The sequence below is a fragment of the Chanos chanos genome, chromosome 15 (genome assembly GCF_902362185.1).
Source record: "Chanos chanos chromosome 15, fChaCha1.1, whole genome shotgun sequence".
Classification (NCBI taxonomy): Eukaryota; Metazoa; Chordata; class Actinopteri; order Gonorynchiformes; family Chanidae; genus Chanos; species Chanos chanos.
The window spans coordinates 2,760,734-2,784,733 of NC_044509.1; the positions used below are offsets into that span (position 1 = coordinate 2,760,734).

Here is a 24,000-nt window from a genome sequence, read left to right on the forward strand (position 1 = left end):
TGTGTGTGTGTGTGGTGGGGGGGATGTTGTGAACTACCCAGCCCGTCTGTGGGCAGTCTGTTTCTCCCTCAACATCAAGACCCCCTCCCTCTCTCTTTCCCTCCAATCTCTCTCCTTCTCTCTCTCTCTCCTTCTCTCTCTCTCTCTCTCTCTCTTTCTCAAAACAGAACAGCCACCAGAGCAACACAGGGATTCTCAAAAAAACAAAAAAAACAAAACAAAGGAAGAACAGATCAGAAACATTTCACACACACATGCAGCATACCAAAAAAAAAAGCCTTCTTCCTGGGCTCTGGAATAAAGGGGTAGGGTCTCCTAAGGTCTGTGTGTCCTTGCTGAGGCGGGCCAGAGATATCAGTGATGGGGTAATACTCTACATGCCACACACTGCAGACAAGAAACCTGCAGCTCCTCAAATCAAAATAACTACAATATGAAGGGGAGAAGAGAAAAATGACAGAGTAAAAGTGGTGTTGTGTTTTTTCCTAAATAACACTGGGCCACAGATGCCTTGTCTCAGCTCGTACTGAGGCATTTCAAACTTAAAGACAAATAAACTCTCTGTTCTCTCCAAGTCTGTCTGCACCCTGGACTACCAAATCAGCCACAAACACTCAGCTTCATGCATGTGTCAAGAACCTCAGCACTGCAGAGGACATAGTCAAACATGCCTCATAAACCTTTTGTTCTTGTATCTCACAGATAACCAGAAGAAGTGTTTTCTGAAGCATGTTTTGTATGTGTGGTTTTGTGTGTGTGCGTGTGTATACATGGTTTTGTGCGCATGTGAGAGTATGTGGTTGGCCGGTTGTGTGTGTCTGTGTGTAGATGGTTATGTGTGCGTATGAGAGTATGTTGTTAGTTGTGTATGTGTGTGATTGTGTGTGTGTGTTTTCCTGCCGAAAGGGTTAAGGGCAGTGTGAACAGGAAGCTAAGCTCCAGTGACGTCCTGCCTGAGCTGAAACCAGACAAAGAGAGAACAAACAGCAGTTTACACACACATGCACACAGGCACACACCTTTCCACTCCTTTTACCTCCCTGTGAACCAACAGACACACACCGGCCTGCACCATCAACTTTTCATCTCTCTCTGTGCTCCCTCACCATCACCAAAATTCAGATACACTCACTCAACCATTCCCCACACTTCTCTCTCTCTCTCTCTCTCTCTCTCTGTCTCTCTCTCTCTGCACACACACAGGCACGCACAGACACACACACCCACACACACGCATGCAAAAACACACACGCGTGCGCACAGGCATACACATGCGCAGACATACACACACGCAAAAACACACACGCATGCAAACACACGCACATAGACACAAACACACACGCACAAGTGTGCAGACATACACATGCGCAAACACACACACACACACACACACACACGACAGTTGAAGTCATAGTCAGCTCTCTCACAGTGCCTGGTCTTCAGTAGTTTCTATGGAGCCTGTGTTGACATATGTAGCCAGTACATTAGTAGGAGACCTGCACTGACAGTCAGAGTCATCCTGTGATTGTGCAGCAATCATATATTGTTCTTCTATTGATAGTGATAGGACGAGGTATTGCAGTTTTAGCGCTGTTTCTACTCTCTCTTAATGGTCTTCTTGCCCTAGTGGTGAGACAAGGGATTTTTTTTTTTTTATTCCGGCCGTTTTTCTGACCATATGTCATCCTGCAGTTTTCACGATATCGATTCCACTGCAGCAATGACAGGTCCGTCCTAACGTGTAGTAGTGTGGTTGTATACAGCTCATTGATCAGTCCACTCGTTTATGTTTAAATTGCCATTTCTAATCGCTTACTTTCCTGTCGAAAATAAATGGGGAAAGTTTTAGGTCTCTTAGTGGTCTTTTGCTTCGTGACTAGACTTCAGCCGGACCAGACTAGACTTCTGTCTGGACCAGAGGTTACAGAGGCTGCTCTGGACATCCAGCAATCTGACAGCACTGGGACACATCTTCTAAATTTGATCAAGACAATGCAACATTGCACAAAAAGCAGAAGCTGTTCCATCCATCCACCGCACGCAAAGCGTCTGAGTGCCCTCTGCTCTGGCCACAGATGAGCCGCAGTCAGTGAGCGAGTAACTGACTCAACGTGCAACTGACCGCCAGAGAGTGAGTCAAACAGAGCAACCGGGTGAACGCGTGAGTGGGTGGGTGAGAGCAACTGGGCGAATAACTGAGTGAGTGAATGAAAGACGGAGTGATAGAAAGAGAGTTACTGGGTGCATGAGTGAGTGAGAGCAAGCCAGCATATGAGAGAGAGAGAGAGAGAGAGAGAGAGAGAAAGGGCTGAGTGAGCGTACCCTGTTCTCGTCGTAAATGATCTGGACAATGCTGCGATGTTTGTGTTCAGCAGGGGGTGGAGACACTGGCTTTTCTGGCTCCACTGGCTTGGCCGCCTCCTCCTCCAGTTGTTGCTAAGAAACCACACAAACACAAAATGATCATTAGAATCTGTGAACACATGCGGCATTTTCAAATCCGTGTCATGAGCAAACAGAGGTACCACGGTCGGGGGTCAACGCTCACTTAAACTGATAACTGAGGACTAACCTCTCTACAACCTTTGGAATCTGGAGCCGGAAAAGACATTGATTATGAAGACTTAGGATTGAATTGGAATTAGATTTGGAATGACAAGAAATAAAAGTTCAACTCAATGTTATCCATCTCTGTATTAATTAATAAGCCTGCATTTTAAGTTGCTTTTTAGAATCTGTATTCAAATATATTACCACTCTGAACTCATTTCCAACTCTCCTCTCTGCCACCCTCACTGTCAACTCAAAGTCTCATTCCTCGCCTGACTTCAGCCTGAATTTATAAAAGGCCTCTGTGCGTCCTGGGTGATACACCACTGACTCGCTAACTCCGTGTTTTGTCTCTCCTCTCTTCCCCTTCTCTAAGACGAATGAAGAACACTTCACTGCAGACCAACGGTTACAACACACTATCATTGCTCTTCACGTGAAGGAGCGTCCACAGCATGTAACGTTCTGTACCCTTCTGGTATGGAGAGCGCTGGGCAGATTCACTGTGAACAGATAAGACCACATCAAAAGCTCCAGGCAGTAAAGGCTCAGTCTACTGAGTGTCACATGAGCCTGGGACACTTTCAGAGAGCAATGGACATCCAGCGTCTCAGCGTGGAGATGTGTAAAAAGCAGACGAGCTCTCCAGCAGAGAGGAGTGGTTCTGCTCCGCCTGTTATCTGGACCAGCGTTTGTTTGATCCTGCTCAAGGTTCCATACACAAACAGGTTACAGAGGGAGAGATTAGAGACTGCTACACTACCTCAAATAAACAAAGAATCCCCCAGCAAACCGAGGGGAAAAATATCCTGGGAAAAGCATCAGGAAGACAGACACTACAAGAAAAAAAAAAAAGAAAGAAAAAGAAGGAAAAAAAAAAAAAAAAAAAACTGTATTCCAGCCAAGCCCGCTTTCACATTCCTCCTCTAATGAGGGCGGAATTCCGAGCTCAGATAGGAACAGCTAAAGGGAAAAAAAAGGCCCGAGAAAGAGAGAGAAAAAAGAAAATATACATAACTTTGAAGTTGCCCTTCAAAAGAAAGGTCAACATTAGAGGGGGAGCAGATTTACTTCCAACCCTCTGGTCTCACCTGTGTGTGTGTGTGTGTGTGTGTGTGTGGGTGACCTGAAGGATAAGGCTTTACTGGGTCCAGGTTGCCACCGCTTGTTTGGCATGAGGGAGGAAGGGGCTGATGTTATCTGCCTGGCAAGATACGCTGTTCACAGGTAAACTGCATCCCCCTCCGGGCCGGGATCTGATTCGCTCTCGGTACAGGAACACCATTTCCCACAAGGCTTTGTGAGGGTGAGCTGACCAGATTAACCAGGTTTTCACCTGTCGCTGAGGTGACCCTCGATAAGATCGCTAAGCTTTCATACGGAGCTGATCCCTTACCACGTGCCGGCATCCCAAAACCTTCTGACACACAGCGCAATGAGAGACCAGACAGAAAAAAAGAGAGAGACAGGAGAAAAGACATGACTGATACAAAATGATCAGCATAAATGTTCATAAGAAACAGCTCTCCAGAAACACAGCGCGCTCACACATTTAGCCAATTCAGCAAAGTCTTTGAAAAACGTAGCATTTGTTTGGTAGTTTATTTGCATGTTCGAAGCTGCAGTCGAACTTTCCGCGTGCAGTTTTTCCACGTAGCGTGCAGGCAGAGCAGTGCCTGTGCTCACACCTCCACAGCTCCATAACATCTTTTTTTACTGCGGACGTCTGGCGCATACAGCCGAGCCCTCTGACCTAAAAGCATCAAACTATTTTGGATCGGATCCAAACTCGCTGCCACACGGCGCTGCAGAACAGCCCGGCGCAGGGAGGAGCCGCTTAAGCCTGTGGCAGTGAAGTCTCTAAGGCTTCTCCACTGCCTGACACAGGAAAAACCCACAGCTCCATCCTGGAGCATCCACCATCCACCACACCAACCACTTGTATCCAAAACAAAGCCACTCAAACCAGTGAATTTTACTGGGACAACTGTGGCCCTATTATCCCGAGTTAGACCTCACGATATCTTACTAAGCAGTGTGGGAAGCATCGGTTAAGATTTACATCAACATGTTCATTTGAAAACAATAAAGAAACACGCTACCTGATACATCCCCCACACGCAGCACGGTGTTTTACAGTCCGTGATCACACCACTGACTCCCCTGTGCAGACCCTTACACAGGAGTCCAGTTTAACCTGCAGCCAGTGACTCCCCTGTGCAGACCCTCACACAGGAGTCCAGTTTAACCTGCAGCCAGCGCGGCCACACCTGACTCAGTAAACCACAGGCTTAATCATTAACTGGCATGGATGTCTGTGCTGGGCACAGAGAGAGAGAGAGAGAGAGAGAGAGAGAGAGAGTACAGTGCTGTTGGTTTCCGAGGCTGGGCTTTGAAAACCCTGCTCTTATTCGGTGCTGTGATGCCGTCACCGTGGTCAGGCAGAGGACAAAGGGGCGGTTCTCACCTGTTTCTTCTTGAGTTTGAAGATCTGCTGCTCGACCTTGGCGATCTCGCGGTCCACACGGTCCATGCTCTGGATCAGCTCCTCCTTGGACAGTTTGGAAGGGGAGGTGTCGGGCTCCTCTCCCACATGCTGCCCTCCCACTGGGGAGGAGGCCTCCACCTTCACGCTGAACTGGGCCTCCTGTAACGTTAAAGAAACGCTAATGAACCCTGACGCTCCGGACCAACCATCCACCCAGATAACAGGCACGTTCATTCACTCATGTGGCTGAGGCTTTGGTCCTCAAAGCGAAACAACAGCCTATGGACATGAAGCACATTGTAGTGTAAAGCATGAGGTGTTTGGCTCCTCGTGACTGGTTTGACTGGCGAGAACAATCTGAACAGAAAACTCAGGTCCAGGTGTGTAAATGGGGAATGAAAAGGGCTTTCACAGTATGTGTTACACTGCAATCCATCTGCTCAACGTCAGCAGCTACGTGAGAATGAGAATTAGTCTGACAGCACGCGCACACACACACACACACACGTAAATACATAACACACAAACTGCCCAGTGGTTCATTAATAATCCAACCAATGTGCCCAGTGTAAACACTGGCCTCACTGACCTTTTTGATGTCTGGAGTGACCCTCATTCCGTCCTGTACAGAGTGTGGTACAGGCACAACGATGCTGCCCGGGGGTGCCCGGGGGAAGTGGGCGTCAGAAACCCCCTCGATGCGAGGACGCTTGGCGTCCATGCTCTCGTGCTCTGGCTGAGCAGACACTGTGTGAAACTGCTGTTCATAGCCATGCCTCCTCTCTGGCGGTCTGTCAAACGACAAAACAAGGGATTAATGAGGGCTACAAATCCCAGAAGCGAGTAAAAACTACAAGCCCCACGGTGTCATGTGGCAGATGAACTACAAAGCGAGAGACTGGCAGGGGAGTGGGGGAGCTGAGCGTTCTCTGGGACTCAGAAGGGAGGAAGGGATAAAGACAGGTGAAAAATTCACAGAGGACATCGGTATAGAAGGTTGGGGTCCCTACAGATGGTGAGGTGAAGCAGGAAAGTGAGTTTGTGTATGTGTGTCTGTAAACACTGTGTGCATGTCTGGTGGGGGGAGGGGGGGTTCTCTCTGTCCTAGGGGTGGCACGCGTGCGTGTGTGTGTGTGTGTGCGCGCGCGTGTGAGTGTGGTTACCTCTCTGTCCTGGAGTGGCGTGTGTGTGCGTGCGTGCGTGCTTACCTCTCTGTCCCGGGGTGGAACTCTGATAGCAGGGAGGGTCTGCGGCGTCCTTGCTGCTGGTCCTGTATGTGACTACGGTAGTCTGGAACTGTGAACTCCTACACACACACACACACACACAGAGAGAGAGAGACATCAGTTCAACAGATCAGAGTCAGACTAAACCCAAAACAAAAACACGGAGACGTCTGATGAAATGAAACAGAGATAAAGAGATATATGGAAAGAGATGGAGGGAGAGGAAGAGAGAGAGAGAGAGAGAGAGAGAGAAGGTTGATGAAGTGGACCAAAAAAACAGAAGAGTGGTTGAGAGAGGGTGAGACAGAGACAGACAGAAAGAGAGAGAGAGAGAGAAAGAGAGAGAGAGAGACAGAGAGAGGGAGAAAGAGAGAGAAAAAAAAAGAAAGAGAAACTCTGTGAGAGCTACTGCAGCCTCTCTCCTTCGGTTCATTTTTTTTTTGCCCTGCAGCAAAATCTCTCTCCGTTTCTCTCTCCCTCTCAGTACTGCCTGATCAAAACCATTCCCCAAGAGACACCGCTAACAGCACAACAGCTCAGTGCCGTTCTACAGGCCAGTAAAGCCTGTACGTACCAAACACCAGATAAACCGCTCCACACCAAGACCTCTTTATCAGCTATCAGGAGAGAGCAATCAACCACACCTTTCTTTTTCTTCGTTTTTAAATTTGACACGGTCCCTTGGGGATTTCTGAATACCCATAGCAGCAGAAACAAAAAAAAGTGAGTGCACACACTGGAACAGGAAACTGAAGGCAAATTTGACTTGAGCAATCACCCCTCCCTGACTTGGCCTAGACTCTACAGTGTGTGGCTGACAAATAATGCCTAGAAAGACTGCACTTCCATGGGACAGCTTTTCTGTGAAGGTCCTGTTCTGAGAACTGTAATCAAATTTAGCCAATAAACTTGGCCTGACCCCAGGGGCATGTGTTCAAGTAGCTAAGTGGGTTAATACTTTTAATACATGTCACCCAGAATCAGTCCACTGTCTGTCACTCTCTACAGACGCCCCTGCCTTTCTCCGCATTCACGCACACTCGGGACCTCACGGGCATGACGACAGTTTTGGTCAACCACAGGCTTCCAGACCCAGACCCAGAGAGACAGAGAGAGAGAGAGAGAGAGAGAGAGAGAGAGAGAGAGAAAGAGAGAGAGAGAGAGAGAGAGAGAGACAGAGACAGAGACAGAGAGAGAGAGAGAGACAGAGAGAGAGAGAGAGAGAGAGAGAGAGAGAGAGAGAGAGAGAGAGAGAGAGAGAGAGAGTGGTGTGTCTCGGGTTTTAAGACAAGGCAGGACGACAGAGAGAAAGAGAGAGAGAGAGAGAGAGAGAGAGAGATGTGTCTAAAGTTTCCTCAGAGAGAGCAGGGTTACGATGGATCGACAGAGCTGTTCCTCCTGCTGCTACTTGGAAACCTCTCTGGTCTGAGCTGCTGTTCTCTGACACTCACAGTCCTCCAACATGGCCGCTGCATCTGGTGCCAACACGCAAGGCAATGCCCACAGATCTGCCTGACTGAAAAACAGAGCCAAGACAACTGCCTGACTGAGAAGCAGGGCCTAGCGCTGTGCCTGACTGAAAAGAAGGGTCCAGAGCTGTGCCTGACTGAAATGAGAACAGAGATTACTAACCAGCACACTGTAGCTTTAAATCTGACAGAACCTTCCAGATTCTTGGGACTCTTCAGAGACACAATGAGAGAGAGAGAGAGAGAGAGAGAGCGAGAGAGAGAGAGAAACAGAGAGCGAGACAGAGAGAGAGAGAGAGAGAGAGAGAGAGAAACAGAGAGCGAGACAGAGAGAGAGAGAGAGAGAGAGAGAAACAGAGAGAGAGCGCGTATATGTGGGTCTGTGTGTGCCTTACATGTCTGCTTGACTTTTAATCCTTTGTTCTCCACAAAATGTTTCAGATGTACGTTGCTTTTCAGATGTTTAAGGAAACAGCAAATAGGAAAGCCCAGTTTGGGGGGGGGGGTGTATGTGTGTAAGGGAGAAGCAGAGGGAGACAGAGAAGGGAGGAGACAGAGTGAGGGAGACCGGGAGGGGGGGGGGAGCACAGCTGGCGTCTAGAGGAATCAGTTTTTAGAGTTCTGAGGAATGCACTGAAGTGATAACCAAATTGATTTATAGTGTTCCGAACCCCGCCATTTCTGGCTTCCTTTAATCTGAGATCGAGGGGAAGTGGTGGAGGAAAGAGAAAGAAGAGAAAGAGCGATGGGTCATAAAGGAACACTCAGTATAATGACTGTGTATCTGTGTGTGTAATACTTCAGAGAGCAAACACTTAATTCATTTACTTCTCTTTGGTCTATCTCTCCTTTTTCTATGTCTCTCCTTTCTTCTTAACCCCTGTCTGTCACTTCATCCTCTATTCATACTCACTCACATACATATGTGCTGAAAAAAAAAAAAAAAATATATATATATGCATGCATTTATGACTCTCCATATGTTAAATTTGCTGCGTAAGCTACATGTCTGCACCTCAGTCAATGATACATCTTAGGATTTCGAACCACTGCAGAGTAAAGTCCAGAGCCATGTTCTTGAAGTCAGAGCCATGCTAAACACAGTCCTGCATCAGGTCAATACTACCTAAACATGCTACACGTGGTGCGGCGTCAGGCCGCACCAGCTAAACATGCTGAACACTGTCCCGCACCAGGTCATTCCAGCTGAACATACTAAACACTGTCCCGCACCAGGTCATACTAGCTGAACATGCAAACAAAGTCCCGCGTCAGGTCAGACTAACTACACATGCTAAACAGAGTCTCACACCATATCATATTGGTTAATGAAGTGGGCCATGTACTGACAAGCTCAAAAGCCTGAAGGTATCAGGACTGCATGGATTAGCCCTGCAGCAAGTGCTGGAAAGCAGTTTTGATTTTTTTTTTTTTTTTTTTTCTGCACCAAATTACGTGGTCCTTCCATGCATCCCTTTGACATACTGGCTGATAGTGGAATTTTAATTTCCTTCATCCTGATGTGCAAAGCCTCAGTGTTAGAAAGGAGAGCTCAGCCAAGCAGTCTACACGCACAACTAAACATCACTGTTTGGGCTAGAGAAAAAAAAAATTCTCTCTTTAAAACAAATACACATTTAAAACGAAAGAACAAATTCAACACAAACAGTGACAAACCTCCTCAAAAAACTGAGACTGAAAGAAAACCAAATCCTCTGTATCTTTTATGATTCTTCTGAATTTGAGCGACAGTTATTTTAAGGCTCGTTTCCATGGCAATGAGTGGAAGACATGTAAACATCAGTATGTTTTAAGAAAAGAACTGCAAGACTTCCATCGTCGTAAATGTTCAGCAACACCGAAGTATCGCCACATCAGTGATATGACTGAGCCCGGGGGGGGGTCCTCGATTTTGTGGACTGTTGCTGGATCCTGCCATTTCAGCAGGAAAAGACATAAACGACTGCGAAATGATGACCGACTGCTTCGGCCTCTCTCGGATCAATGTGCCGCTGCCTTTTCCACGTTAGAAACTCAAGTTCCTGATCGGAGACGCCTACCCATTAGATCTACCTTTCTCATTCATCTGGACTCACTTATTCCTACATGTTACATGATTTATGGTTTGAATAATGACATCACATCTTCTCTCATTTAAAATGGTTACTTGATTAACATTGTCATTAAACCTGTCAATGGCGTCTGCTCAGTTAAAGCATGGTGCATGATAAGCATGGTGCATGTGTGTTCTTGCAGTGAGAAATGAAGAGAAAAGGACAAGCGGCATACCAACTTCAAATGATGATTAATGTTATTCTTAATTACCAGGAGCGTCACCCAGAGTGGAATGTTCTCCTATACTAGGAATATGTACTGGCATGGCGTTGCTTTCGGAAAATAAAAACTTCATTTACAAGAGCTGAGGGAGGTTAAAAAAAAAAAAAAAAGGAAAGAAGAAAAGAAGAAAAAGGAAAGGAAACTCCAGGGTTGGCTACACACGGACCATGATCTGAACTGAAGACAACAGAACCACAGTTCTCAGCTACAGCCCTATTCGCTACAACAGATACCATCACACCAACGCATTTCCAGGTCACACTATTATTCAACTCTTTACTGACCGCACAATCATAAGCCCCTTTCACACATGCACTGCAACCCTAAATTTATCTAGACTCTGCCCGGAGGAGCTGTGTGTGAGAACGCAAGTGTTCGAATCAGTAGGATCGGACATTAAACGGGCTTTGCTCTACCTGCTCCCTAGTACAAAGTTCGTGTGATGTCCGACTGAGTGCATGTGCGAATAGAACGGGTCGTGGTCCGGAGATTTCACAGTGAATGAGTGGGTGTGTTGGTGCCGTTTCTAATATGCGACTGCCGCAAAACAGGAAGTACAAACAACCGAGGGTGAAGAGGAAGGGTCATTTACACGAAGACGCCAACGAAAACGTCTAACTGGAGAGACGACGAGATTCGGGAACTTCTGTCGGTAAGGGCCGACGCCCAAACGGTCAGACAAAAGTTGGTGTTGGTCTGCCATATTCGACGTGCTGTAAAACAAAACACTGCCATTTCCACAGTGTACTTTTTGCGGCGTGTCCCGTCTCTCACACACTCTACCCAGATGCCACCCCTCACCTAAACCAAACGGAGTATTTCCAGTAGGTGAGAACGCGTCTGACACAGACAGTCTCTTGTTGTGTGCTACATGTGCGAAAGGGCAACTTCGGACAATGTCCGAACCTGATTCTGTGGACATAGTCCGTAGGTCATATGTGAAAACAGCTATATTAAACATGTCTTCAGATTACATTATACACATCCAAGACAGGTGTTTCCAGATGAAAATCAGTCCCTCCCCTACACTGTCTGTTACTGAAACAATGCTGTCTGAGGTATTTCAACAGACTTCAATCCAAAATGGACTTAAAGCCATTAACAAGTGAATGGATTAAGTGGCTGCTCGGAGCTACGCTCACTCAATGGCCATGAGGACTGGCTCTGCAGGGACGCGTCGGCTGAGACAGAGCGTGGAATGGCTCCGTCTTAGTTACAGGAACTGGGAGGCACCGTGGCCGCCACTAGGCAACATGACGCAGGGTTCGAGTCCGACCGGGACTTACACGCTCCCAAGATCAATATGAGCTGTGAACAGTCACACTTTGAAGCGTTGATATTAAATAGAAGGCAGTATAAACTATAAACAGACCCGAGCGTCTCAACACCCGCCACCCCCCAGCCACCTTTCTTTCATTCAGCCGTCCGTTCACCTATCTCTCTATCTGTCCATTTGTTTTTCCATTCAATTTGCCAAACTAAACAAAAACAGAGGAGAGGTTTTCTTCCCCGAAACAGAGTCAGCACAACACTGAATGACCGAAACGGCAACACAAGAGCTGGACAAATCAGAGCCACATCACTCTGACTCACCTGCACACCAAAAACACAACATAAAATCCAAACGCCTAAAACACCAAGGCCCAGCCTCCATCATTTCTCACTGCAAATGAATGTGTTTCTCCATAAATGCCCATTTCAGAACCTGGCGTTCGGACGCCTTCCAGACCACGGCCATAAAGTGCTTATAGCTGCAGTACACACTCAATGAGACAAAGCACGTGAAAAGAAAAGGAAAGGAAAGGAAAGGAAAAAAAAAAAAAAAGGATTGATCTCTACACTCACAGACATAAGCCCGTGCTCTGACTAAATTTCATTCTCTCCCTTCTTTCCTACAACAGAGACGTTTTTAAATTTGCAAGTGTTTACCTGAAACCAACCCAAAAGAGAGACTTAATCCATACAAAAAATAGAGGATCGGACCCATCCACACACGTACACACAAAGACACATGCACTCTCTCTCTCTCTCTCTTTGAGAGGCATTGTTGAGTCCTCATCTCAACTGACCAATCAGATTACCCTGTCTCAGACAGAGAGCTAGGTCCAGAGCTCTGGGTCTTACCGATGGGTGTCGTCCAGTGCTGAAGGTGTACTGGACCGAGTGGGGTGGGTAGCGGTTCTGCTCGCTGCTGAAGCTCCCCTGGTTGGGGGGAAACCCCGAGCTGGACATGCTATATCTCCGGCTGGACCGAACCAGATCAGGGCCCAGAGCTGAGGGCTGTGGATCCACTCACCGTCTCAGACTCAAAGACATGACTCCACTGCCAAACCACCTGAGAGAGAGAGGGGGACGATAACAATGAGCTTTTGATTGGCAGCAAGGATTCACAACATGACGACACACAAGGAGTTGTAAATGCAAAAATGTTTTGATGGCATGCAGAGTAGGAGGAATGACATGATATCGTTGAGGTCAATGAAGCGAGACTAATGTATTTGGATGTTTTGTCCTCTACCTGCAGGTACATCTATGTTAAGGGTGTAACAATGCGCGTGCTTGTACTGTCCCGTTTGGTACAGGACGTTCGGTTCAATGTGCGTCGTGATCCCAATGAATATAGTTCAGCTTTAACCACGCACGTTTCTCCCACAACTTTCTTACGCGCTGAAGGTCAGCTGACCAAAACGTCAGCCAATAAATCAATACTGGACTAGAAACAGTGTGCCCTCTCTTCTACATGTCTGTGTGTGGAACTAAAATTAAAAACTTAGTTTCCTCTCCGATTCCATGACGGAGCCGTAACTTAGCAACTGAATTAGTACATGTTCAGTGATGCAGCCTTGTAAGTATGGCGACCGCAAAGCCAGAGCTTGACCACCCCCCCTCGTATCCTTTGTTAGTGGGTTGCAGCAATATTAACTGACCTTTTTTTCTACCTAGACGCAGGTAGTTTTTTTTTTTTTTTTTTTAAGAGAGAAAGGTATGCGCCTTTATGTGCATTTCTTATGTGTTCAGGAAATTACAGCCAGTTTGCCACTGTTTTACAAGTTTGTGCAAGTTTATATGTTTACAAGTTAAATTCATAATAAATGAAAAGAAATTTCATGTTTTGCATAGCCTTTTTTTTTTTTTTTTTTCACTGTACTGAAAACGTACTGAACTGTGAGTTCTAAACCAAGGTATGTACTGAACCGTGACCTCTAAACCAGGGTATGTACTGAACCGTGACTTTTGCATAACATTGCGCCCCTAATCTATATCCATCTGGATATATCTAATCCAGCACTACTGATTTTCTCTCTGAAGTCCGCACTGAACAAACAATAATGCAGGAGTGTTTGTCTGAAATGGTTTGTCTGAAAAGAAGATCCTTCAAATAAAACAATAACTTTTGTTTGCATTTAAACAAACATGAGCAACATTTTTGCTGCATTTTTTTTATTGTGCAAAAGAAAGAGAAAGAGAAAGAAAAGAGAAAAAAAAAGAGTGACATTTCAAGCGTGTGGGTCAGAGCTGCTGAATCAGAGTGCAGGTTGCATGGGCACGTGAAGGTTTTTGATGAATACAGTGACCAAGCAAAGGGCTTGGTGAATCTCACTGTAAACGGTAATGTGATGGATAGCCTGTCAAGCAACCGTGAAAACAAGAGTAAGTAACCTCTAACAGAGGAAACAGGAGGGTGCAAAATGTAAGACCCAGTTCTTAATATCTCAGGTTCCAGGTTGGAGTGCACCCAAAAGGACTACAGGGTGCTCCACATCGCACAAAAACCCCAGTTTTACAAAGAGTCTATTCCAGTCTGTGTGTGTGTGCGTGCGCGCGTGTGTGTGTGTGTGGGGGGGGGGGGGGGTGCAGGCAGCTTCCCCTTCTCTATCTGTGTTGTCCTAAACCCCAGGTCAGGGCTCAGAGAGAGGGGGCCAGATCTCAGTCACCCCTCTCTCTCTCTCTCTCTCTCTCTCTCTCTCTCTCTCTGTGTTTTCACAGTGAGTTCAGGTTGCACGGTGGAAAAGGGAACCGCTTTGAAACAGAACCTTAAATATATTAATAAATGAACAATCATTAATGGCTGTGATGGCATAGCCAGTGATGAGGGAACCTTAGATCCCACTCTGGACAGAAAAACAAAAGTTGAGAGGCCCAGTGATAAGCCATGTGACGAAATGCTGTCAGACTGGTAGCAAACCAAATTAGTCAAGAAAACTTAACAGTCCAAGCAAAAGTTATCATCCTATCACAGCAGTGTAGCACAGCCCTCTACTAGTAACTCATTCTATGAGCGCCCTGCTCCAACACATGGCTAAATCAGTTCATTCAACACGATGGCTGTGTTTGGACTCTTGATTACGCATCCACAGCAGCCAACGGATTTTTATTAAGGAAAAAAAAATGATTCTGCAGAAAGATGAATTTCAGGACTGGGCAAATCAGTATTCCTAACAACTGGGCCCAAGAGAATCTTGTTCCTGTCACATGGGGGATTGTTTGAAATCCCCCCACGTGAAATCCGAAAAAAGACTATGACCCAGGTAATGGTCACATAGTTACTGAAGAACAGACCAGAAGTTCATAAGTTTTGCTGAAAAGGTAAAAGGAACAAATTTAACCACTTATAAGTCAGAAGTTAGTTTTATATACTGCAATAAAGTTTTAAGGTAAACCTCAGCTACCTGCTAATCTGTTACACGCCCGTTAGTCAGCTAACAAACTCACCCATTCAGAGGGAGCATGAGTGAGGTTTAGGCAGACAAAACTAACTGGCTAAAACGTGTCTGTCTTTTCATCCCTCACACAAGACAGAATGACCTGGCTTATGCATTACAAGTTTAAAAAATGAGGAGGTTAAACTCTTGTCGAGTAGCTTGTGTTACTCTCCATTAGAGCAGAGAGGAGTCGAGGTTAAGGCCTCTTTTTTACGACAAAAAATAAAGACGAACCAAACGAGGATGGCCTACATCGCTGCCCAGAGGACTGAGACGTGAATGACCCATCTGTCCATCACCGCGTGTGCTAAGCCTGACCCGGCAGAAACAGCCAATAATAAAACTGAAATCAGAGTACGTAGCCCAGAGCTTTCCTACCTCAGACAACACCTCCACACCTTTGTGCTGCCTTGTGGCACACGTGGCGTGGCCATTTGCATAGTTAAATCGATAAAAGTTGAGCTGACTGTGAGAAGGCCTAGCCTGGAATCCAGGGAGGGTTTTGTGCCCTCTATCAGGGACTTTGCATATGGGCTTTTCCTGCAGTTTCCATGGCAATGCCAGCTGCTCCAGTTTTCCGGCAAAGAGGTCAACGCTGACTTTTAAAGGGACAACGAGATTTGGCTTGGCGAAGAGAACCTACCAGTACTTTCTGTTGCTCCATCCTAATCTCTAACTTCACTCATCCAAACATTTGTGTCCCCCCCCCCCCCCCACGCCCCCTGACCCTCTATGACCTATCCCTCAATCTTATTTCTTCATTCAGCATCAACCCTTTTTCCCAGTACATCTTTCAGCTAGCCATCTTTCCATTACTCTCATCCATCTCTAACAAATCACAGATATTCAGGCGTTAAGTGCTTCTCAACTCATAAAGTGTGCTACTCAGACTGTAAGGCTTAAGAGTCCATAATTAGTCATTAGTGACAGTAGGGCCAATGGATCTGTCTCACTCTGGTTCCTGCCACATGGTCAGATGCATCTACACAGAAGAATGTAGTGCACTCTGTGGTGCACCTAATGTCCGAGGAAAAAAACAACCAAAAAAAAACAGCTATTCAGGGAGGAGGAAGGAAGGGTGCACTGTAAGAGTGGGATTGAAAAAAAAAATTGTGAGGAGGGAGGGGGGAGCAGCTTGCATGTCACTCCCCCCTCCTGTGAAATCGAGGATTTGTCAAAAACATCTGCTGCGCTGATGTCATCCAGTCATAGTGACACTACAGCAGAGAATTAAAAAAAAAAAAGGAAAAAGAAAAAAAGAAGAAGAAAAAAAAAAAAGAACAACGCACAGTTTCAGTTTGTACATTATTCTAACACGTTTGTCACGCATGGCGTGACAAGAAACACTTCAGAGAAACCAATATGTGTAGCAGGAGACTGGCAGACATACAGTGCTGCAGATTTGATGCCAAGAGGAGAGACATTTCGCCCTTCCTGCGTTACTGTAATGTGGCTTTGGCATCAGCCCAGCGAACTCCGATCTCAGCACAACTCTCGGGCACCTGTGTGGCTCACACCACGTTTCTGTTTCAAAAACGACATCTTGCAACCACAGAAAAGTGCTCAGCCGTGCGGCTTTCCCTTCTGATAATGCGGTAACAAAGTGCATTCACCTTTTCGGTTAACGTTGCCATTCATGCCAGAAAAGTTCTGTATTCAAAGATTGTGTTTTATCCAGGAGAGAGCAGGGGGAAAAACAGCCTATTAGATTTGGTTTGAACAAACTTTGAGCAAAGCAAAGTCAACGTGGCAGCCTGGGCCTGTGTGTGTGCGAGTGTGTGTGTGTGTGTGTGTGTATGAATGAGTGTCCCTGCCCAGGCCTAGCCACAAAGACACAATAATTATCCATCCTGCCTAAGTCTACACCGTCCGTCTGCCAACAGATTAGGCAACTCATAAAAACCAAGGCGACATGAAATGGAAAACAAGCATCTCAGGAAAGAAAAAAAAACAAAACACACACACACACACAAATGCAAAAGTCTCTCCAGCTGCCTAATTAATCAAGTAGCAATCAGAGATGGTCATTCATCCATTCAGAAACACGGGGGCCAGCAGAAATGCCTCATGATTAATCACAGAATGACTCCAAGAAGACGACCGGGACCAAACCAAGGTTTTCAGAGAAAGATGGACGTCAGATTAGGAAATTGGCTCTTTTCTGGAGCAGCTGACTAAAATTAGCCTCTTGGCTAACGAAACCAGTCTGTGTGTAGATGGAAGAACAGATAGGTCCGCTGCTGTGTGTCACCTTTTGTGATAAAGGAACATGTAAAATGATGCAGGTATCACTGTTAACAAGCATGTTTAGCTACCCTTCCACATGTACATAGCATATTTTTTAAATTATTCCAATCTGAACATCTTAACCCATCACTCTACATATTAGAGGTCAAGCCTCAGTTTTGGCTTAAATGTTTAACACATTTTTCTCTTAAGAAAAAGCAGAAATTGACCTGAAATCTTTATATACGTATATTCAAAAGTTGGTCTATGAAATTCACCTAAGAAACCTAAGAAATAACCCAAGAAATTCTGCATTGTTCTGAGCTCCCTTGGCAAGCAATCAGTGTCAATGAATTGTTTGGATATCATTCATTTCTGTGGATTCATCATTCATAATAGTCACTGTGGTAAACACAGTGATCAGATCTTTACACAACCAATGTCTGCCAACGCCACCAGTGAGAGCTGATTAGACAGGACAGGAGCAACTTGCAAAAAAAAACCCAAAACAAAACAAAACAAAACAAAAAAACCTACCACAAACAAGATCCTCATTCACTTAGACCACTCAAAGGGGCATCTACCTAAAGCCACAATGACAGCAAATTTAACACATAAAACTATTATGTAAGACAGTAAATCAGTAAATAACTCAACACGTATTAGATACGTGTGCCAAAGCATCCATTTTTGACGATGCTGCAAGAGTCGTCCAATCAAACTTATAGCTAACTTCCTTGTGGTTGATTCACAAAGACCTTCAGAATTTTAGCTTGGTTTAACAGTAAAACTGAATGTGTGTCATCAGACAGGTACAAAATAATCAGCGATGCCAAAACCTCAAATTAGGTCTGGGTTAATATGTATGCAACACCCGTTATTCAACTGCAGTAGGAAATTTAGATACTTTCGCCACATAACCATCTAAGGTCACTGACTATCAGATCTCTTTCCTGCTACTGGTAGTGGACACAACTTCTAAACACACAGAATAGATTTTGATTAAAAAACACATGCTCATGTATTTGATTTAACCCGAAAAGTAGCTGGATATCGTTCAATTAGCAGATTATAATGTAACAGAGTGAACAGACTACACGTTAGCTCTATGTATTAGAAGACAAAGCGTATGAACTATTCTGACCTTGTTACAGCAATTCCGCACTTCATCATTCAAAAATGCCTTTAAGACTTTTTTACACGTGGAGTAGAATTTCGACGAGTGGCTACGAACTCCACCGAAACTTACAACTTACAACAAAAAAAGACACTATGCAAAAAAAATCTCTGGCAGGCAGTTCACTGTAAGGTCTAACTTGTGAAACTCACTACAAGTCTATGAGATAATATAAAACTATTTCCTTTACACGATACTTAGGAGAAAAAGAAACAGATTATAGCACGCCTGAGTGCTTATGACTAACCTAAAGAAGAAAAGTTCCTCCTGCAGCAAATTGTTCACTAACCAGCGTTGGCATCCCTGCACTTTCACGAAGGGTATTATATTGGCTAACAAGCATATTAGCAGGCTAGCCAATCCTAGCTTCAACGAGGAAATATGGTATTCATTTGTGCCACAATGTTAAATACTCACGTTCGTAAATGCAAGAGAGAGTCGATACACGTAGACGAATAATTCTTGTTGATATTTCAGCTATTAAAACACGAAATTAACGTTGGCAGACAATAATAACTCGCTGATTTTCACATTTCACCTCTGCATTCTAAACCTAGCCGCCATCTTGCAGCTCGCCAAAGTGGGTAATTTAGCTTAGCCAACGTAACAGCCAGCAGTATGAACGTCAATAGTACAAGTATGAGCTCGTTTAAAAAGCGAATCGCTTTCAAACGGCAATAAAATATAAAGACTCTTACCTCATTTTAATGAAACTACCCGGATCAAAAGTTGAAGAAAAACTTCTGTACTGAAAATGAAGAGATGTTTTATTCCGCGCGTGACGGACTGTTGAGTGTTGCAGACACTGAACTGCTGCACATTTCAACCTCTATGGTTGTATTTGTCCTAGCAGTACTTAGCTAAGACGTTTTTGCCTCAAATGTATATAAATTGTATGTGATTCTAATATTTTCAGGTTGTGGATTTAGTATATCGTCCAAATACCTCGATAAGACACCCTCAAAAATAACAACAGCCGATGGATATCATGAAACAGCGTATTTAATTTACTTTTGTACACCAAGTAGGATAAAGTGGTGTGACGTTAAAAGCCTCCCCACAGGCGGCCTAAAAGTTCCTACAAGCCTCACCCCACCCAAACCACTAAAGTGCTGTTTACCAGTTCATGATTATGCCCTTTTAATAAGATGCGTCTTAATTCATCTTAAATTAATATGCGTTTCCACATTTTGGAAATTTAATGAAAGGGTATCGCAAAATGACTTTTAAGTTTGCAAACTGTCTTGTGGGTTCACAGACGAGCTCCACGCAGTCGAAAGGTTCTTTTTTTTAGAACAAACGAAGTATAAACACAAACATTATTCCTTAAGGCTTAATCTTCTCTCTTTAAATCACAGTTCACGCACAACCGATTCATATTACGACCACAATCATTTGCATTTTCTAAAAGTTTACTGTAAACAAATCGTAAAAAATATGTGGGAACGCTTTTTAAGCTGATGGTGTACACCACGGAAGAATAAGAGGAACGTCAGTAATGTTTACTCTGCTTTCCGTAGGCTTAATCTTTTTATTTTACTTAACTTTGATAAAGCTGGTGTATTACCGATACAAGGTAAAATGGCCAACGTTATGGAATAAAATGTTGCTGAGGTTAAGAGGCGAAGACATCAATTTGTACCGGACACGCGAAAGACATGAGTCGTACTCACGGAAATCAGTAAAAGTTGCGCACGAGCCTGGTGATGTTCGGGTGCTGCTTGTCACTGCGCATCCCGACGATGAGTGCATGTTCTTTGCACCAACAATAATAAGACTTGTTGAGCTAAATGTCTCCATTCTTGTATTATGTTTATCGTCAGGTAGGTTTAAACTCCTGAATAAGATGAATCTGACCCCTTCCCTAGCTCAGTGCACAAAGTTTATTTGACACTAGCCAGTGCGTGTGGGTGTATTTTGCCATTAAATGTGCTTAACTGATATAAAGACCAGTTTCAACCACAGGTTCAGAGCATTTCGATGCGTAATTAACATTTTTCAGTCGCCTTAAGAAGGCGGAAACATTCGGTCGCATCGACAAACTCCTTTGCGTGTTTGTGCCAAATTGCAATGAGTCGGTCAATGACAGTGATACAAGCTGAAAACCACTTTTGTTTTCATCATCTCCCCCCGAAAATACACAGGCAATTACTACAACCAAGGGGTCCAACGTCAGAAGGAGCTCCTGGACAGTTGTGCAGTTTTGGGAATACCTGCTTCGCAGGTCACAATCATAGATGACAAGTAAGCGCAACCTACATCCACTTGAGTACAGTATTTTATTATTTCAACTATTCTGAATTAGACATTTAGACAGAAATTACATATACCACTTTATTTACAACCCACAAAGTCAGATTTCAATCCAATTGATTCTCACAACACTAATTATTTTCATGAACTACACACACATACTTTAAACAGCAGGGTACAGTAATGAATTGTCGGATCTGTGTAAAACAGTCTAATGAGTGAGATTATGCATGAGGGCACTCATCAAATTCACCAATGTTAATTTTAAAACAGTCTCTATAATCAACCCTGATTAGGGCATACTATGTGAACACCTTTTTCATTGTAAACAATTGAACTCAATGCACAAAAGAAAAGCACTTGGACAGTGTGTCTTGGAAGTAGTTGAAATTGTAACTGGGAAATGACACTGACAAATTTCTTGTGTTTACTTATTTGTCTGTTTGTTTGTACTGCATTCCGCAAGATTTCACATTTTTGTGAGCTTACACACGCTTCTTTCTTAATTCTCTATAAAAATCCAGACAAGTTAACCAAGGCAGTTTGTTGGGAATGCCAGGCGGTCTTGTACCACACACACTGTAAGCTTCATACAAAGAAATTAAAATCATTCACAGTACTTTATCTATACGCTAGTACAGTAATGCAATCAAGAGCCTCTCAATCCATCTAACTGCAGCATTGATTCAAATCCTAGTGTGTCCCTAATGTCTGAGGAAAAAAACAACCAAAAAAAAACAGCTATTCAGGGAGGAGGAAGGAAGGGTGCACTGTAAGAGTGGGATTGAAAAAAAAAATTGTGAGGAGGGAGGGGGGAGCAGCTTGCATGTCACTCCCCCCTCCTGTGAAATCGAGGATTTGTCAAAAACATCTGCTGCGCTGATGTCATCCAGTCATAGTGACACTACAGCAGAGAATTAAAAAAAAAAAAGGAAAAAGAAAAAAAGAAGAAGAAAAAAAAAAAAGAACAACGCACAGTTTCAGTTTGTACATTATTCTAACACGTTTGTCACGCATGGCGTGACAAGAAACACTTCAGAGAAACCAATATGTGTAGCAGGAGACTGGCAGACATACAGTGCTGCAGATTTGATGCCAAGAGGAGAGACATTTCGCCCTTCCTGCGTTACTGTAATGTGGCTTTGGCATCAGCCCAGCGAACTCCGATCTCAGCACAACTCTCGGGCACCTGTGTGGCTCACACCACGTTTCTGTTTCAAAAACGACATCTTGCAACCACAGAAAAGTGCTCAGCCGTGCGGCTTTCCTTCTGATAATGCGGTAACAAAGTGCATTCACCTTTTCGGTTAACGTTGCCATTCATGCCAGAAAAGTTCTGTATTCAAAGATTGTGTTTTATCCAGGAGAGAGCAGGGGGAAAAACAGCCTATTAGATTTGGTTTGAACAAACTTTGAGCAAAGCAAAGTCAACGTGGCAGCCTGGGCCTGTGTGTGTGCGAGTGTGTGTGTGTGTGTGTGTGTATGAATGAGTGTCCCTGCCCAGGCCTAGCCACAAAGACACAATAATTATCCATCCTGCCTAAGTCTACACCGTCCGTCTGCCAACAGATTAGGCAACTCATAAAAACCAAGGCGACATGAAATGGAAAACAAGCATCTCAGGAAAGAAAAAAAAACAAAACACACACACACACACAAATGCAAAAGTCTCTCCAGCTGCCTAATTAATCAAGTAGCAATCAGAGATGGTCATTCATCCATTCAGAAACACGGGGGCCAGCAGAAATGCCTCATGATTAATCACAGAATGACTCCAAGAAGACGACCGGGACCAAACCAAGGTTTTCAGAGAAAGATGGACGTCAGATTAGGAAATTGGCTCTTTTCTGGAGCAGCTGACTAAAATTAGCCTCTTGGCTAACGAAACCAGTCTGTGTGTAGATGGAAGAACAGATAGGTCCGCTGCTGTGTGTCACCTTTTGTGATAAAGGAACATGTAAAATGATGCAGGTATCACTGTTAACAAGCATGTTTAGCTACCCTTCCACATGTACATAGCATATTTTTTAAATTATTCCAATCTGAACATCTTAACCCATCACTCTACATATTAGAGGTCAAGCCTCAGTTTTGGCTTAAATGTTTAACACATTTTTCTCTTAAGAAAAAGCAGAAATTGACCTGAAATCTTTATATACGTATATTCAAAAGTTGGTCTATGAAATTCACCTAAGAAACCTAAGAAATAACCCAAGAAATTCTGCATTGTTCTGAGCTCCCTTGGCAAGCAATCAGTGTCAATGAATTGTTTGGATATCATTCATTTCTGTGGATTCATCATTCATAATAGTCACTGTGGTAAACACAGTGATCAGATCTTTACACAACCAATGTCTGCCAACGCCACCAGTGAGAGCTGATTAGACAGGACAGGAGCAACTTGCAAAAAAAACCCAAAACAAAACAAAACAAAACAAAAAAACCTACCACAAACAAGATCCTCATTCACTTAGACCACTCAAAGGGGCATCTACCTAAAGCCACAATGACAGCAAATTTAACACATAAAATTATTATGTAAGACAGTAAATCAGTAAATAACTCAACACGTATTAGATACGTGTGCCAAAGCATCCATTTTTGACGATGCTGCAAGAGTCGTCCAATCAAACTTATAGCTAACTTCCTTGTGGTTGATTCACAAAGACCTTCAGAATTTTAGCTTGGTTTAACAGTAAAACTGAATGTGTGTCATCAGACAGGTACAAAATAATCAGCGATGCCAAAACCTCAAATTAGGTCTGGGTTAATATGTATGCAACACCCGTTATTCAACTGCAGTAGGAAATTTAGATACTTTCGCCACATAACCATCTAAGGTCACTGACTATCAGATCTCTTTCCTGCTACTGGTAGTGGACACAACTTCTAAACACACAGAATAAATTTTGATTAAAAAACACATGCTCATGTATCTGATTTAACCCGAAAAGTAGCTGGATATCGTTCAATTAGCAGATTATAATGTAACAGAGTGAACAGACTACACGTTAGCTCTATGTATTAGAAGACAAAGCGTATGAACTATTCTGACCTTGTTACAGCAATTCCGCACTTCATCATTCAAAAATGCCTTTAAGACTTTTTTACACGTGGAGTAGAATTTCGACGAGTGACTACGAACTCCACCGAAACTTACAACTTACAACAAAAAAAGACACTATGCAAAAAAAAATCTCTGGCAGGCAGTTCACTGTAAGGTCTAACTTGTGAAACTCACTACAAGTCTATGAGATAATATATAACTATTTCCTTTACACGATACTTAGGAGAAAAAGAAACAGATTATAGCACGCCTGAGTGCTTATGACTAACCTAAAGAAGAAAAGTTCCTCCTGCAGCAAATTGTTCACTAACCAGCGTTGGCATCCCTGCACTTTCACGAAGGGTATTATATTGGCTAACAAGCATATTAGCAGGCTAGCCAATCCTAGCTTCAACGAGGAAATATGGTATTCATTTGTGCCACAATGTTAAATACTCACGTTCGTAAATGCAAGAGAGAGTCGATACACGTAGACGAATAATTCTTGTTGATATTTCAGCTATT

The 24,000-nt window shown here is 44.0% G+C and overlaps 1 protein-coding gene across 1 annotated transcript in view; it reads right to left on the reverse strand.

The window, feature by feature from the left end:
* The window catches only part of ncor1 (nuclear receptor corepressor 1), an 80,084-nt gene extending 67,697 nt beyond the window's left edge, over nucleotides 1–12,387 (reverse strand). The window contains 5 exon segments of the mRNA XM_030793117.1: nucleotides 2,323–2,436; nucleotides 5,018–5,197; nucleotides 5,628–5,829; nucleotides 6,247–6,344; nucleotides 12,195–12,387. Coding sequence (XP_030648977.1) covers nucleotides 2,323–2,436; nucleotides 5,018–5,197; nucleotides 5,628–5,829; nucleotides 6,247–6,344; nucleotides 12,195–12,302 — 702 coding nt within the window. The 5' untranslated portion in view covers nucleotides 12,303–12,387.
* Nucleotides 12,388–24,000: the final 11,613 nt, after the last annotated feature.